At 43.8% G+C, this 16,531-nt stretch overlaps 1 protein-coding gene and 1 non-coding gene across 12 annotated transcripts in view; one reads left to right on the plus strand and one right to left on the minus strand.

Moving 5' to 3' along the window:
• MOK (MOK protein kinase) overlaps positions 1 to 9,532 on the minus strand; it is a 34,846-nt gene extending 25,314 nt beyond the window's left edge. For 2 of the 11 annotated variants that reach the window (XM_073349681.1, XM_073349676.1), the window contains exons 1-2: positions 9,249 to 9,529; positions 1,102 to 1,216 (exon numbers count right to left, since the gene is read on the minus strand). In XM_073349681.1, coding sequence (XP_073205782.1) covers positions 1,102 to 1,216; positions 9,249 to 9,300 — 167 coding nt within the window. In that variant the 5' untranslated portion in view covers positions 9,301 to 9,529. The other 9 variants (XM_073349686.1, XM_073349677.1, XM_073349685.1 and 6 more) reach the window with 9 other exon arrangements.
• Positions 9,533 to 12,817: 3,285 nt separating this feature from the next.
• TRNAI-AAU (transfer RNA isoleucine (anticodon AAU)) lies at positions 12,818 to 12,891 on the plus strand. Its single transcript has one exon. It is a non-coding gene; the product is annotated as a tRNA-Ile (tRNA).
• Positions 12,892 to 16,531: the final 3,640 nt, after the last annotated feature.

A 16,531-nucleotide genomic window follows, 5' to 3' on the forward strand; every position in this document is an offset into this window, starting at 1 on the left:
TAATAAGTGCCGAAACAGAGCACTGAATCAAACCTGAAATTTTTCAAAGCCGTAGACACAATGTCAATTGTTACAAAAATAACTCCCACTGAAATCAATAGGAAATGAATGTTCTAATTGAGAGCTGAACTTGGCCCCATGCTAAAGTTAGGGGTTGTGCACCTTGATTTGGATGAGAATGCCGTGTGTGGGTGTCCAGTAAATCCCACTTTGCCATTTTCCTAATAAGAAAGAGCTCCCACTGTGACTTGTGTTGCCCACTATTAGAGGACACAATCAAATGTGAATAAAGGCAAATACAAAACACAAAGAGGAACAAAATCTATACAGGGAGAGAAGATAACTACTGTTACACGATCCACAATAAAATAAATTTTAAACTGACAATGGATAACGAGGGTGTTCTTTACACCATCTTCTACTACTAATTCATTTATGGCAGGAAGAAAAATGACACGAGCATGTTCAGACATATTCTACTTTTCCTTTCTGGTAGGAATTCATTTACAAATGTAAAACCAAGACCAGAGTGGTGACAGGAACAAATATTCATTAAAGTAGATAGGAATGAACAAAGACCCCAGTCCTCCTCCCTCTCTAATCCTGATCTCAATCCAGTTGACAAGCAGGTATAGAATTTGCTACAGTGAGTGACATCAATGGGTCTACTAGGTAGTAAGCACAATGCCAAATAATAATTCACTATACGATCAGGCCCTCAGTTCCCCCTTTCTCACATATGCCAACATATTTTTCAATACACCTGAACAAGTATTCAGAATCCTCTATTCCAGTGTTTCCCAAACTTGGGACGCTGCTTGTTCAGGGAAAGCCCCTGGCAGGCTGGGCCGGTTTGGTTACCTGCCGCGTCCGCAGGTTCGGCTGATCGGGGCTCCAACTGACCGCGGTTCGCCATTGCAGGCCAATGGGGGCTGCAAGAAGCAGTCCGGCAGGTAAACAAACCGGCCCAGCCCACCAGGGGCTTTCCCTGAACAAGCGGGAAACACTGCTCTATTCAGGCTTAAAATTTGTATTTATTTCCCCAATAAATGTAAACAAAGTTTTCAGATTTTGGGCAATAGTATGATCAACTATACCTACCTTTCAAAATGCTGTTTCATTTGTTTCCATGCATAGTATTTTCCATCCCTAAGACTCTGTGTCTTCAGAACATCAGAAAATGTTCCCTCGCCTATTTTACCAATTGGTTTATATTCTAAAAACAAAAATATTTAAAATTTTAAAAATCTAAAAATAAGTTTTGTTGTAAACAGTAAATATTTCTATATTTATCGTTAGTTGATTTTCATTAAATTCTGTCTTTGCTGGGTGATTTTCAATATTACGCTTTAGGTTGTGGTTCACATGTCAATCATTTGGGAAAAAATTAAATTGAATTAGAGCAAATTGGGTTTTACTGCCCCATCCTATTAATGCTCGTATTACTGATCATATAATACATTAACACAATCCCAGAGCACAAACTATGACCTCCCTGCTCTGTGACATGGTACCTCTGCACATACAAGAGGCCTTTTTTCTGTCATAGCTAGGGCCCTACGAATTTCACAGCCATGAAAAACATGTCACAGACTATGAAATCAGCCCTCCTCCATGAAATCTGATCTCCCCTGCTGCTGGGAGCCCGAAGCTCCTATCTGCTAGTCTGGCCGTACTGGGGAGGGACAGGAGTTGTCCTTCCCCTGCACGGCCGCTCTTGGTGGGGAGATCAGACCCATCTCCAGAGGCAGCGCAGAAATGAGGGTGGTATCATTATCCTGTCTTTGACCCAAACTATATTTCTCTTTCATTCTTCGCTTTCTCTACATGTACTTGATTGGTCCTGCTCCAGTAATACTGACTGTTCCATCAGCTAGTCTTATCCATCCCCTCAAGTCCCCTCATTGCTTAGTGTCCCTCCAGATTCCGTCCTTGGTAATCTCATCTGCACCTATAGGTTCAACAACCATCTCCACCAGTGAGCTGAAGGTAAACCAATTCATGTCAGTTTCATGCTACTGTTACTGCTGGGGAAAGCTTATGAACAACAAAGGAAGCAGGCAGTGGAGTTATTCACAGAGAAGAATCCAAAAAGTAGAGACCAAGGGAGAGGTAAAGTAACAAAGACCTCTTTCCTCCCTCATACCTGACAGCAATCAAGGAGGCTGTAGGAGACTTAGGGTCTGCAGCATTGCAGCTATGCTGCAGCAACACTGTAGTACAGACACATGCTAGAGCAACAGGGTGTTTTCCAATCACTACAATGAATCCACCTTCTTGAGAGGCAGTAGCTAGGTCAACAGAAGAATTCTTCTGTCTACCAAATGGTGTCTATATGGCAGGGGTTCTCAAACTGTGGGGAAGTTATTATGGTTGGGGGGGGGAGGAGTCGCAAGCTATCAGCCTCCACCCCCAAACCCTGCTTCGCCTCCAGCATTTGTAAAAGTGTTATTAATATATAGGGGGGGTCAAACTCATAGGCTTGCTGTGTGAAAGGGGTCACCAATAAAAAAAGTTTGAGAACCACTGCTACATTGGGACTTAGGTCGGCTTGACTACAGACAGGTCTACACTTCAAATGCTGCAGTGATACGGTTGCAGCAGTGCAGCTGCACCATGGTAGTGCTTCAGTGAAGATGCTACTATGCTGGAGGAAGAGCTTCTCCTGTCAGCATAGTTAATCCACCTCTGTAAGAGGTGGTAGCAGAAGCCCTCCTATCGACATAGTGCTGTCTACACTGGGGGTTAGGTTGGTATAATTGCGTTGCTTGGGGTGTGGAACTTTCACACCCGTGTGATGTAGTTAGATCGACCTAAGTTTTAGGTATGGACCAGGCCGTAGGGAAGTGGAGACATACCCCTTTCTCCTTGAAGCATCCAGGAGTCTTTGCAGGGGCAGGAGTGACTGAAAGCTCTTTCTACCGTCCAGAAGCTGGATGGTGGATCTTTATATTTCAGATACCTACCAGCAGTAATACATCTAGGCGTCATCTTCAGTTCTTCTTTTCTACTAGCCAACCTTCATATCCACTCTTGCAATTAATGCTTCTTCTCTTATTAATATTCAAAATCTGCCCTTTCCTCATTACCAAGGTTCTCTTTCACTTCTCATCTTTATTACTGTGACCTTCCCCTTTACAACCTTTCCTCTTCTCCAGTCTAACAGTGGCACTTTGGATAAAATCATCACTCTCTCCTATCACTCTTATCATTTGCTCTTTAAGTTCCGTCTAAGACTCTCCCTTTTCTTCCCTCATGCTGCTCTTATGTTTGAAACACTACTTCTCTAACTAGACCCTCTTTAAAGCCCAGTTCTTCCAGAAATCTATTCTTCCTTTTCATCACCAACACACTCCCTCTCTCTCTCTCCTGAACTATTGTCTTTCATTATTTTCTTGTCTGATTTAGATGGTAAGATCTTCAGTGCAAGGCACACGCAGGCCTGTTTATAAAATGCCAAGTACACTTTCTAATGCTATGTATTAATATAAACAGTCCTTGCTCATGGAGTACTTTACAAGTCAGGAACAGAATCTCAAAAACCAATATAGGAAGGCACCAAAACCCACCACAAAAACACCAAATCAGGAATAATATGCCTAGGTGTCAGAATCCTGCTTAGAAGCCTGATTGCTAATATTTTATAATCCTTAACAACCATTGATTTAGCATGTTCAAACCTCACTATTGTAAAGAACATTCCCCAACAATCTTTTTAAAATAAAACGATAAACTGTCACTACGGCAGAGATAATTGATAGCATAGTGGGTGACATTTTAAATGCATCCCCACACTGTCAGAGCCAGTTTCTTTGTGAAACATATAAGGCAGAGGTGGGCAAACTATGGCCCGCGGGCCACATCCGGCCCGTGGGACTGTCCTGCCCGGCCCTTGAGCTCCTGGCCGGGGAGCTAGTCCCCAGTCCCTCCCCCACTGATCTGCGCCACTGCGCGGGCAGCGCGACTTGCACCTGCCCACCTCCCAGCCTTTCCAAGAAGCCTGTTCTGCTGCTCTGAGCAGCGTGGTAAGGGGGCAGATGGAGGGGGAGGTTGGATAAGGGGCAGGAGGTCCCGGGGGGAAGTCAGGGGACAGAGGGCAGTTGGATGGGGCAGAGGCAGTCAGGAGACATGGAGCGGGGGGGGGGGTTGGATAGGGGGTGGGATCCCAGTTGGTTGGGGGGTCCCGAGAAGGGCGGGGACAGGGAGCAGGGGGGGTTGGATAGGGGATGGGGTCCTGGGGAGGCAGTTAGGGACGGGGGTCCAGGGAGGGTTGGATGGGTCGGGGGTCCGGTCAGGGAGCGGGGGTGTGGATAGGGGTCAGGGCAGACAGGGAGCGGGGGGGGGCATTAGGGGTGGGGTCCTGGGAGGGGGCGGTCAGGGGACAAGGAGCGGGGGGGTTGGATGGGTCGGGGTTTCTGAGGGGGGGCAGTCAGGGGACGGGAAGTGGGAGGGGGCGGATAGGGGGCAGGGACCAGGCTGTTTGCGGAGGCACAGCCTTCCCTACCCGGCCCTGCATACCGTTTCGCAACCCCGATGTGGCCCTCTGGGCAAAAAGTCTGGCCACCCCTGATATAAAGCATCTGCAGCAAAGTTTAGCAAATGGTCTACCTGTTCTTCAATGGTAACAATTGGCAATCTTGATAGTTCTATACTACACAGTCAATTACTAGTTCTTATATACAAATAGTTGATTTTATGGCATGATAAAAATCCAAACCAGGCTATCCTTAGAGATAGAATCTTCATTTTTTATTTCCAGTTTATCAGCAATATGTGATGAAGACTCAAAATGCCTAGGCTAAAAAGCACATGTAATACATTAAAAAAAAAACCCCACCACCACAAAACAAAGCTTTCTGATTGATCCCATGACATCTTGTCTGGCTAGAACGCACCACAGAATTTTTCTCACAGAAGAGTAGGCCTGGAGCACTGGACCAGGATGGAGTAATTTAAATCACTTTTGTCTATCACTGATTTAAATCAGGTGAGGATTTGGAAAAAAAAAAAAAGTGTGCTAATTGCAACTTGGATGATACATTTTTAATCTAACTAAACTATAATTTAAAAAAGCCACTATGCTAGGGTATCATTCGAATTTTACAAAAAGGAGCTGTACGCAAAAACAAATATTAAAGACCCTGATCCTGGAAAACACTGAAGCAGATACAAAGCTTCACTCTTTTGAGGTTTGATCCTGCTCTCATTCAAAGCAATGAAAAATCTTCCATTGATGTGAATGATGCAGGATCAAGCCCCTGTAAAGTCTCATTTATGTCAAAGGCACTACTCATGCACATGTGTAACTTTAAGCATGAGTGTTTGCAAAATCAGGCACTAAAATTGTATTTTGATTAAAAATTTTCTCTTAGTGGCTAAAAATTGTCACTTCACAACAAAAATGCTTCAGTGTTAATGAAAAGTTATCCTTTTCTTTTCAGTGCATTAACAAATACATTATGAAGTTTTTTACATCAAAAATTCAGGCCAAAATTTTCAATAATAAACCCATATGTAGGCATCAAAGAGTGGGATTTTCAAAAGCACCTAAGGCCTAGATCCACAAAAGGACTTCGGCACCTAACTGACACTTTTGGTACCTAAATGTTAGACTTAGGTGCCTTTGAGATCTTCAAAACCTTCATTCAGCTGCTGCCAAACTCTGAAAGCGCCTAAAATCTTTAGATGCCTAAATTTCTTATGTTGAAGTCCCACAGGTGCCTAGAAATCTGCCAATGAGCATGTGCACAGCTACCTCAGGTCCCTAATCCCAGTGTATCCTGACTATTTTAGTGAGTGTTGGTAGCCCTCTGGGAAGGGCACTGCCCAGGTTGTGAAAGACTCAGGCTCAGTTCCCTACTCTGTCTAATATGGAGAAGAAATTTGAATTTGTGTCACCCAATGCTCAGGAATGTGCCCTTATCATTGGGCCCTAGGATATTCTGGGGCAGGTTTCTCTCAGTCTCTCCTAGCAAAGCTGTTCCACTGTGTATAAATACTTAAATATTTATTGGAGCAAGAGAAGTGGAACCTGAGTCGCTCACATCCCAGATGAGTGCCCTAACCCTGGGCTACATAGTCATTCTCTCTCTCTTAGGCCCAGTGAATATTTAAGTAATTATACTCAGTGGAACAGCTTCAACAAGAAAGAGAGAGAGAGTTCCAGTCCTGATTTAGACACCCAAATCCCTTTTAGGGGCAGAGCTTATTCCAGCATTCATTCCAGAGCTTATTCTCCTCAGCATTTCCTATTGGCTAGTTTAGGTGACTCTCTTCTCAGCATGCTGGCTTTTGTGGATTCCATTCTTAAACACTTAACTCTCCCCATGCATTGTATAGAGAGCCTAGGAACCTAAATCAGGGCTGTGGATTCCACTGAATGGCAAGGGACCAAGAAAGTTAGATGCTGAGCATTGCAGCACCTAAGTCCCTTTGATGATAGTCCTAAACAATTTAGGAGCACAAATCCCATTGACTTCAAACTGAAAGCCTTGATGGAGGAGAATAGCCTGGTCAAAGCATTTCTTTACTTGTGAAAGTTCATAACGTTGGAAGGTGGTGTTGGTTGCAAACAGCAGGGCTATTTGGTTATCTGAGTTTATGGTGGTGTCAAAGGAACAATGTTAGAGGATGTACACTTGACTTTTCAGTACAGATGCGCATTTTATGTGTGAAGCTTTCAGTAGGAAAAAATCTCTATAAAGCCTGAAATTCTACTAATAATTAGGAAACAAGTATAAAACATCCACATTAGCAACTTAAGACTTTAAAATGGAAAGAAAGTAAAGAACTAAAAATGTTTTTAAATGATTTTTTTACTTCAACCATTTAAATAAAAATTTGATTTAAATTTTTAAATAAACATCATTTTTATCCACAATGGTGTATACAATATCTAGAACAGAAAGGGCCTAATCCCTAATTAGGAATTGATTTCAGTAGTATCCATAACAAACAAGGCACTTTTTAGACATAGAAGAAAGGATGTCCCTGTTTCAAGAAGAAAAGGAGTACTTGTGGCACCTTAGAAACTAACCAATTTATTTGAGCATAAGCTTTCGTGAGCTACAGCTCACTTCATCGATGAAGTGAGCTGTAGCTCACGAAAGCTTATGCTCAAAGAAATTGGTTAGTCTCTAAGGTGCCACAAGTACTCCTTTTCTTTTTGCGAATACAGACTAACACGGCTGTTACTCTGAAACCTGTTTCAAGAATTTCACAATTTCAGGATAGACAGAAAAGCAGACAGAAGTCAGGGAAGGAAAACAAAATGATTTCCTATACAAATCAACAAAACACACTATAGGTAGTGTGGGAGAAGTAGGTTTCTAAGAGCGAGAGGGTAGAAGTCTTGCAGATTCGGGGAGGTCTAACAATGCAGACATGGCCATATGAAAGACACACAAATCTTCAGATGAGGGTGGGAACACTGGTGGGGTAGAGATGCCATAAAGTTCAACAAGCGAGGATAAGTAGTGAGGGGCTGATTTAAATACAGCCTTGAAGGGAGTGATCAACAGTTTAAATATAACTGTGGATGGAGAGCAAGTGTAGAAATTCAGAGAGGGGAGTAATGTGATCAAATTGACAGCAAGGAAGATTACTTTAGTGGCTGCAGTTTGAATTGGGAGATGATATAGAAGGATATTGCAGTAGTCAAGGTGGGATACAGTGAGGAACCAAACCAGAAATTTGGGTGTGGAGATGGAAAGGAAAGGATGGAGTATGGAAATGTTGAGGAGGAAGAAGCTGTAGGATTTGGATATGGCCTGGATGCGTGGGCCAACAGAAAGGCATAAATTAAAAATAAAACCCGTGTTCAGTGTAAGTAATAAAAAGAATGGTGGTGGTGATGCCAACAGTGATAAAAAAAGGGGAAGAGGAGGTGTGTGAGGAAAGTTTAAGAGATTGTTTTGGGCCATGTTCAGTTTAAATTGAGAAGATAATGTATCTCTCTGATCAGAGGGGTAGCCGTGTTAGTCTGGATCTGTAAAAGCGGCAAAGAGTCCTGTGGCACCTTATAGACTAACAGACATATTGGAGCATAAGCTTTCGTGGGTGAATACCCACTTTGTCGGATGCATGTATCTCTCTGACATTTCCTTTGGGATATTAGTTGGGATTGTTTAGAAAGAGACAGGTCAGTGGTAGAGAGAAAGTTTTGAAAGTCATCAGCACACAGTTGATATTTGAAACCATGTAAGGAGAAGATATTGTCCAGGGTCAGCCTGTAAAGTGAGACAATCAAAAGGCCAAGGACAGAACCTGATGAAGGAATGACTGGATGGGTAGGAGGAAAACCAGAAGAGGGGGCAAAAAGTCAAGGAAAAGATGATCAACAGCATCAAAACCAACCGAGAGGTTGAGAGGGGTCTTTTGGTGCTACTTTACTAATATTAGTAATAAGAGGGCAGGTCCTTCCCCCTGCTACTTATCTCCCTCATATATCTTTGCAGAGTAGGATCTGGTCCGCCTCCCACCAACCCATAGTCCAACATGCATATTCCACCCAATAGCAGGGCCCATTTCTGTTCCAAATGGATCTGACACTGGAGCCTGGTCCTCCACATAGGGTGCCCCACCCACACATAACAGAAATGGGGCACAAGCCCCTCATGCATCCCTTCCATAGCAAGACTTAGACACCCGCTCACCCTCCTCCTCACACTGTATCTCCATTCTCCCTGCCCCAGGAGGGTCTGCTCGCTGCAGCAGGACCCACTGCCAACCTACGGCGATCCCGCTCCCACTTACACATCCTGCCTGCTGCACCCCGGAAGCGCCTCCCGCTCCGCGTTTCCTTCTCTCTCCACAGAGAAACTGTCCCTCCCGCTCCCCACAGAAGCACCCGCCCTGCCGGGACCCTCCCCACAGCGGGAGGCCCTCTCCCGCGCTCCCCCAGCCCACGGGGAGGCTCGCTCCCCTCACACCGCCACCGGGACCCGTCCCTCTCCGCCCCTACTGTTCATCCTGCGGCTCCTCAGCGGTGTGAGGACGGGGAGGGAAAGGCTGAGGCCTTCTCTGCAGCGCCCACCCCCCCCGACAGAACTGTCAGGGCGCCATGTTGTAGTCCCGTCACCCTGGCAACCGCTCAGGATTCCAGCCCAGGAGCACGGCTGAGTCAGCACCGCTCCCGCACAAAGCCGCGCACGCGCAACGCAGCTTCCTCCCCCTCCCCCCAGCACGCAAGCACAGCACAGTCTCCTTCTTGTCTCGTGGCGCGAGATTACGGTCTCTCCCGTCTTTACCCAGTTTCACAGTCGCGCAGGCGTAGTACAGCTTGTTTTTAGGCCGGGCCATTGACGACCCCGTTTGCGCAGGCGCAGCAACCTTCTCGCTTTCTCTCGTCTCCCCACCCGTCCTTGACAAAGGATGCACAGGGGCAAACCAGAACCTTGTACTCCTCACGGCTCCGCCTGCGCACGTGCAATAGAGACTTCTTTTGCTCCTCGGTCCGTGACATGGGCAAGCGCAGCAGGGATTTGTGTTTCAGGTTTCGGAGCTCTGAGGGCCAGGCAGGCGCCCCGCCCCTGAGAAGTCTCCGTATGGGCGGGGGAGAGGTTAGACTGGCAGTGGGGGGATCTCTCAGGGCAAGGGGAAGGTCAGGCTGCTCAGCGGCAGTGAATTACTTTTTGTCAAGGTCCAAATTTCATGGTCAAGGAATAGTCAAGGTGTAGACTCCAGAGGAACATTTTTTTCATATTACAATAACAACAATAATAAGCAAAGAACAAGATTTCACTGTCCTTTCAAAAGTGTCTGGTGTTCCAGATTTGGCCCATGGTCCACCAGTTGACTAGTCCTGGTCAAGTCCTTTGCTGAGGCCGACGCAGTCTAGGTGACCATGCGGTAATAGAGCCTGGGACCTCACCATCGTCTGGCTTGGTGTACTCTTACACCAATGGAAACTCTTTGAGCTGCCTTTGTTGTGAACTGTGTTCCAATATGCCCGCATTGTCTGTAGGCTGATGTGTCTACAATAGGCTGTGATCCTGCACGATTCACCTGGGCCCCTGCATTCACACAAACTCCTATTATGTCTTTGGAGTGACTGCTGCAAGAGTGCTTGCCTCTCTCCCCACCAGAAGTTGGGCAAATAAAAGATACTACCTCACCCACCTTGTCTCTGTAACACTTACATTTGTAATAGCCTGAGTAGTCCCATTGCAGGAGCAGGACTGTAAATGCATCTTGTTATGTGTTTTTGTAAAGCACCATGCTTGCCTGTGGTAGTACAAATAAATATTTTTAATTTTAAATCATCAAAGCTATAGAAATAAACTATTATAAAAAACACCCCTCACCCCCACTGTAACTGTAAAACAGTTTGTGAAAAATGGGGCTTACTGGAAGAATTCCATTGAAATTACATATATTCGAACTTGCAGAATTATTTGGCCCTTTCATACATTTTCTTGTAGAAGGTAGTGACTTAGGCTTGTATTTTTTTAACAGTAGTGTACTAGTGTATCACTATTGTGTTTGCACATCAGAATTTAAAAGTCTCATACAAATTTGAAATATGAAGTTTTAATAGTAAGTTTTAAAAGTTTTAAGGTAACAAGCCTTGTGGATAGGGGGGAAGTGGTAGATGTGGTACAGTATATCGTGATTTTAGTAAGGTTTTGATACTGTCTCTCATGACCTCATAAACAAACTAGGGAAATACAACCTAGATGGTGCTAATATAAGGTGAGTGCATAACTGGTTGGAAAACTGTTCCCAGAGAGTAGTTATCAGTGGTTCACAGTCAAGCTGGAAGGGCATCTCAAATGGGGTCCTGCAGGGATCAGTTCTGCATCCAGTTCTGTTCAATATCTTCATCAGTGATTTAGATAATGGCATAGAGAGTACACTTATATTTTTTAATGGGGAGTCCTCGTGGCACCTTAGAGACTAACAAGTTTATTTGGGCATAAGCTTTCATGGGTTATAACCCACTTCTTCAGATGCATGGAGTGAAAAATACAGTAGGCAGGTATAAATGTACAGCAAATGAAAAGATGGAAGTTGCCTTACAAAGTGAGGGGGTCAGTGCTAACAAGGCCAATTCAATCAGGGTGGATGTGGCCCATTCCCAACAGCTGATAAGAAGGGGTGAATATCAACAGAGGGAAAATTACTTTTTGTAGTGCTAATGAGGCCAGTTCAATTAGGGTGGACAAATTGGGGAAAGTCCAGAGAAGAGCAACAAAAATGATTAAAGGTGTAGAAAACATGACCTATGAGGAAAGATCAAAAGCATTGAGTTTGATTAGGCTGAAGAAGAGAAGACTGAGGGGGGACATGATAGTTTTCAAGTACATAAAAGGTTGTTAAAAGGAGGAGGGAGAAAAATGCTACTCCTTCACCTCTGAGGATTAAGGAGCAAGGGAGGTTTAGGTTGGACATTAGGAAAAACTAACTGTCAAGGTAGTTAAGCACTGGAATAAATTGCCTCAGGAGGTTGTGGAATCTCTGTCATTGGAGGTCTTTAAGAGCAGGTTAGACAAACACTTGTCAGGAATGGTCAGATACTTCGTTCTGCCTTGAGCACAGGGGACTGGACTAGAAGACCTCTCGGGGTCCCTCCCAGTCCTATGAATCTATGAATTGTTGCTACAGCCACATAAAATTTCTGCTTAATGAACAATTTTAGTAGCATATTAAGTGTATAATACTGTACAGATAGGTGCATATTTACTCCATAAATTAAATATAGCAACAGTGATTAGACCTAATGTAAAAAGAAAAGGAGTACTTGTGGCACCTTAGAGACTAACCAATTTATTTGAGCATAAGCTTTCGTGAGCTACAGCTCACTTGCATCCAATGAAGTGAGCTGTAGCTCAGGAAAGCTTATGCTCAAATAAATTGGTTAGTCTCTAAGGTGCCACAAGTACTCCCTTTCTTTTTGCGAATACAGACTAACACGGCTGTTACTCTTAGACCTAATGTGAGTATTACCTTCTCTTTTCAGAGTCATATTTAGATAGGTATGTTAAGCCTACAGTTGATCCTTACAACCTGTCATTCACTGTGAAACAACTAGGGGTAAAAGTGGTGTGGCTACAATCCAGTTAGAAGTTCATCAGCTTTTGCAGAGAACCTATAACATTAGGCAGAACAACTAGTGGATTTCATGCATGTGCGTTAAACAGAATTACTGGTTTACTAACTTGCACTCCCCCTGTTGGCGGTTCTTTTTCTTGTTTGATGGCTTACGTAGCAATCTCATCTGAAAACGGCAAGATTTGCTGCTGGACTGACCATCTATAAATAATACAAGTTTATTTTAATGTAAAATAAATACATCATTTACAATAAACCCAAACGTTATAGAACGAAAATAATGCACGTGACTCCTATTTTACCAATGCAATATTTGTTTAAAAAGCAGTATGTAAAATATGTGGGAATTAAACATAAATAATATTAAAATAAATGGCAAAATAAATATTTTGATTTCATGAAATTAAAACTGGAGTCACTTTTAAAAAGCTATTCGGGGGGGGGGGGGATATAAATTACTGGCTATGAATCCAGCCTGCAGTGAATGAGACCGGTGGCTGTTTGTACCTTAGCGTCACTGCTCCTGCATATTCATGGCCCCCATTCTAAACCCTTTGAACGGGCTTGTTCAATCGCTGGCTCAAACATGCCCCTTGAACCTACAAGGGATGGATCCTGGGAACTCGCCGTCTGGGTGGAAACGGAATACTTGTCTTGGGAACAGGCAACGTTCAGAACGATGACAACAAAGGAAAGGTGGAGAAACGACAACAGTAGTTCCTCTGTTATTCTTATGGAGACCAGTGCAGTCATCTTAACAAGAAGTGGCCGGTTAGCTCAGTTGGTTAGAGCGTGGTGCTAATAACGCCAAGGTCGCGGGTTCGATCCCCGTACGGGCCACAGTGTAAAATTTTTATTCTCAATTTTTTATATAACATCGACTTTCCATTAATATGTTTTAATATGAGCGCGTTAATTTGCGTTTTTATCCATCAAAATTAAAATGTTGCTATAAAATAATGACTGAGATTATTTTACTTTCAATCAGCTACCAAAAGGGAGAGGTTTAAACTACCACTCCATCAAGCTTTTTTAAGATCTATAACCTGATAATGCAGTACCATAGTTTTTAGGGGGAACCTTTGCCTGAGAATTTTATGCACCCACAGTTACATTATCTGCTGTCAGAAATGTGGTCCCATTTCCGCAAGTGTATCCATTATGCCTGCATCTAGCTGCACACTCAGATTTGATTTTTAATGTTTTTGTGCATGTTTTGGTGCAATACAAAATAGTAGTTTTAAAAATATATATTCAGCAAAAGAGTAACAACACAGCACATTTAGGTGAGCTTAGAAGTAAACTGTAGATGTCAAATAGTCCCTCCCCAAATTTCAAATAGTGTCTTTTTATCTTTGCTTTAGAATGTTTAAAAATAGACAACTAGTCTCTCTTGATTCTCTTGAATAATTTTATGTTGCTGTGAAAACTGGTTATAGAAAATATTGTCATACAGAGAAAACTACCCTACTTCAATTAAAAAAACTGAAGAAAACATTCCTAATGAAATGATTAAAAATCAGGGTAGACTCAGTGCTGCTCATTGTAAAATTATGCATGTACATAACCCCATACATTTGAGGGTAAGCACACATCTTTGCAGGATCAGAGCCAAAATGTTAAGACAGTGAGGTAATACTTTTGTGGGTAAAATTGACTTGGCATTTCCATTAAAACCCTTTAATCGGGGGATTATATCTTGTGTGTTTCAGAAAGCAAGCTGACATTTGGTTTGGATACAATTTACTTCACAAAAAAGGGCTTGAGATCTTCCCCCACCACTTATTTTTACTTTTAAAAGCACTGTAATAAGTTTCAGATGCTTTTTGTCTGTCCCATGGTGTATCAAATCTATCTATACAGACTTACTGACACCCTATGAATTGCATTGTATTGAATTCTACTTGTGGGGTGTTGCACTGAATTGAATTAAACTTTGTTGTGTTGAATCGCTCTGGACTACTGTCAAATGAGTATCAGAGGGGTAGCCGTGTTCGTCTGGATCTGTAAAAGTGGCAAAGAGTCCTGTGGCACCTTATAGACTAACAGACGTATTGGAGCATAAGCTTTTGTGGGTGAATACCCACTTTGTCGGATGCATGTAGTGGAAATTTCCAGAGGCAGCTATAAATATGCAAGCAAGAATCAGGCTAGGGATAAGGAGGTTAGTTCAATCAGGGAGGATGAGGCCCTCTTCTAGCAGTTGAGGTGTGAACACCAAGGGAGGAGAAACTGCTTTTGTAGTTGGCTAGCCATTCACAGTCTTTGTTTAATCCTGAGCGGATGGTGTCAAATTTGCAAATGAACTGAAGCTCAGCAGTTTCTCTTTGAAGTCTGGTCCTGAAGTCTTTTTGCTGCAGGGTGGCTACCTTTAAATCTGCTATTGTGGGTCCAGGGAGGTTGAAGTGTTCTCCTTCAGGTTTTTGTACATTGCCATTCCTAATATCTGATTTGTGTCCATTTATCCTTTTACGTAGGGACTGTCCAGTTTGGCCGATGTACATAGCAGAGGGGCATTGTTGGCACATGATGGCGTATATTACATGAGTGGACGTGCAGGTGAATGAACCGGTGATGGTGTGGCTGATCTGGTTAGATCCTGTGATGGTGTCGCTGGTGTAGATATGTGGGCAGAGTTGGCATCCAGGTTTGTTGCATGGATTGGTTCCTGAGTTAGAGTTACTATGGTGCGGTGTGTAGTTGCTGGTGAGAATATGCTTCAGGTTGGTGGGTTGTCTGTGGGCAAAGACTGGCCTGCCTCCCAAAACCTGTGAAAGTGAGGGATCGTTGTCCAGGATGGGTTGTAGATCACTGATGATGCAGTGGACAGGTTTTAGCTGAGGACTGTACGTGATGGCCAGTGGAGTTCTGTTGGTTTCTTTCTTGGGCTTGTCTTTCTTGGGCAATGCCATCCACAGCTTCAGAAACAACCCTGACATTATAATCAAAGGTTTCAGAGGAACAGCCGTGTTAGTCTGTATTCGCAAAAAGAAAAGGAGTACTTGTGGCACCTTAGAGACTAACCAATTTATTTGAGCATGAGCTTTCGTGAGCTACAGCTCACTTCATCAGATGTTTACCGTGGAAACTGCAGCAGACTTTATATACACACAGTTGCATTTGGAAAGGAAGATGATGTCTGTCTGTATCTGCTGATAAAGGAGGTGCTGTTGTCATCATGAACAGGTCTGACTACCAAAAGGAGGCTGCCAGACAACTCTCCAATATCAAATTCTACAGGCCACTTTCCTCAGATCTCACTGAGGAATACACTACGAAACTGCACCATCTACTCAGGACACTCCCTACACTAACACAGGAACAAATCAACATACCCTTAAAGCCCCGACTGGGGTTGTTCTATCTACTACCCAAGATCCACAGACCCAGAAATCCTGGACCCCCCATCATCTCGGGCATTTGCACTCTCACTGAAGGACTGTCCGGATATGCGGACTCTCTACTCAGACCCTATGCCACCAGCACTGCCAGCTATCTCTGTGACACCACTAATTTCCTGAGAAAACTACGATACCCACACGAGAAAATAAGGAAACAGATCAACAAAGCTAGACATGTACCCAGAAGCCTCCTGCTGCAAGACAAGCCCAAGAAAGAAACCAACAGAACTGCACTGGCCATCACGTACAGTCCTCAGCTAAAACCTGTCCACCTCATCATCAGTGATCTACAACCCATCCTGGACAACGATCCCTCACTTTCACAGGTTTTGGGAGGCAGGCCAGTCTTTGCCCACAGACAACCCACCAACCTGAAGCATATTCTCACCAGCAACTACACACCGCACCATAGTAACTCTAACTCAGGAACCAATCCATGCAACAAACCTGGATGCCAACTCTGCCCACATATCTACACCAGCGACACCATCACAGGATCTAACCAGATCAGCCACACCATCACCGGTTCATTCACCTGCACGTCCACTCATGTAATATACGCCATCATGTGCCAACAATGCCCCTCTGCTATGTACATCGGCCAAACTGGACAGTCCCTACGTAAAAGGATAAATGGACACAAATCAGATATTAGGAATGGTAATGTACAAAAACCTGAAGGAGAACACTTCAACCTCCCTGGACCCACAATAGCAGATTTAAAGGTAGCCACCCTGCAGCAAAAAGACTTCAGGACCAGACTTCAAAGAGAAACTGCTGAGCTTCAGTTCATTTGCAAATTTGACACCATCCGCTCAGGATTAAACAAAGACTGTGAATGGCTAGCCAACTACAAAAGCAGTTTCTCCTCCCTTGGTGTTCACACCTCAACTGCTAGAAGAGGGCCTCATCCTCCCTGATTGAACTAACCTCCTTATCCCTAGCCTGATTCTTGCTTGCATATTTATAGCTGCCTCTGGAAATTTCCACTACATGCATCCCACAAAGTGGGTATTCACCCACAAAAGCTTATGCTCTAATACGTCTGTTAGTCTATAAGGTGCCACAGGACTCTTTGC

This window comes from Lepidochelys kempii, chromosome 6 (genome assembly GCF_965140265.1).
Source record: "Lepidochelys kempii isolate rLepKem1 chromosome 6, rLepKem1.hap2, whole genome shotgun sequence".
In the NCBI taxonomy this organism is placed as follows: Eukaryota; Metazoa; Chordata; order Testudines; family Cheloniidae; genus Lepidochelys; species Lepidochelys kempii.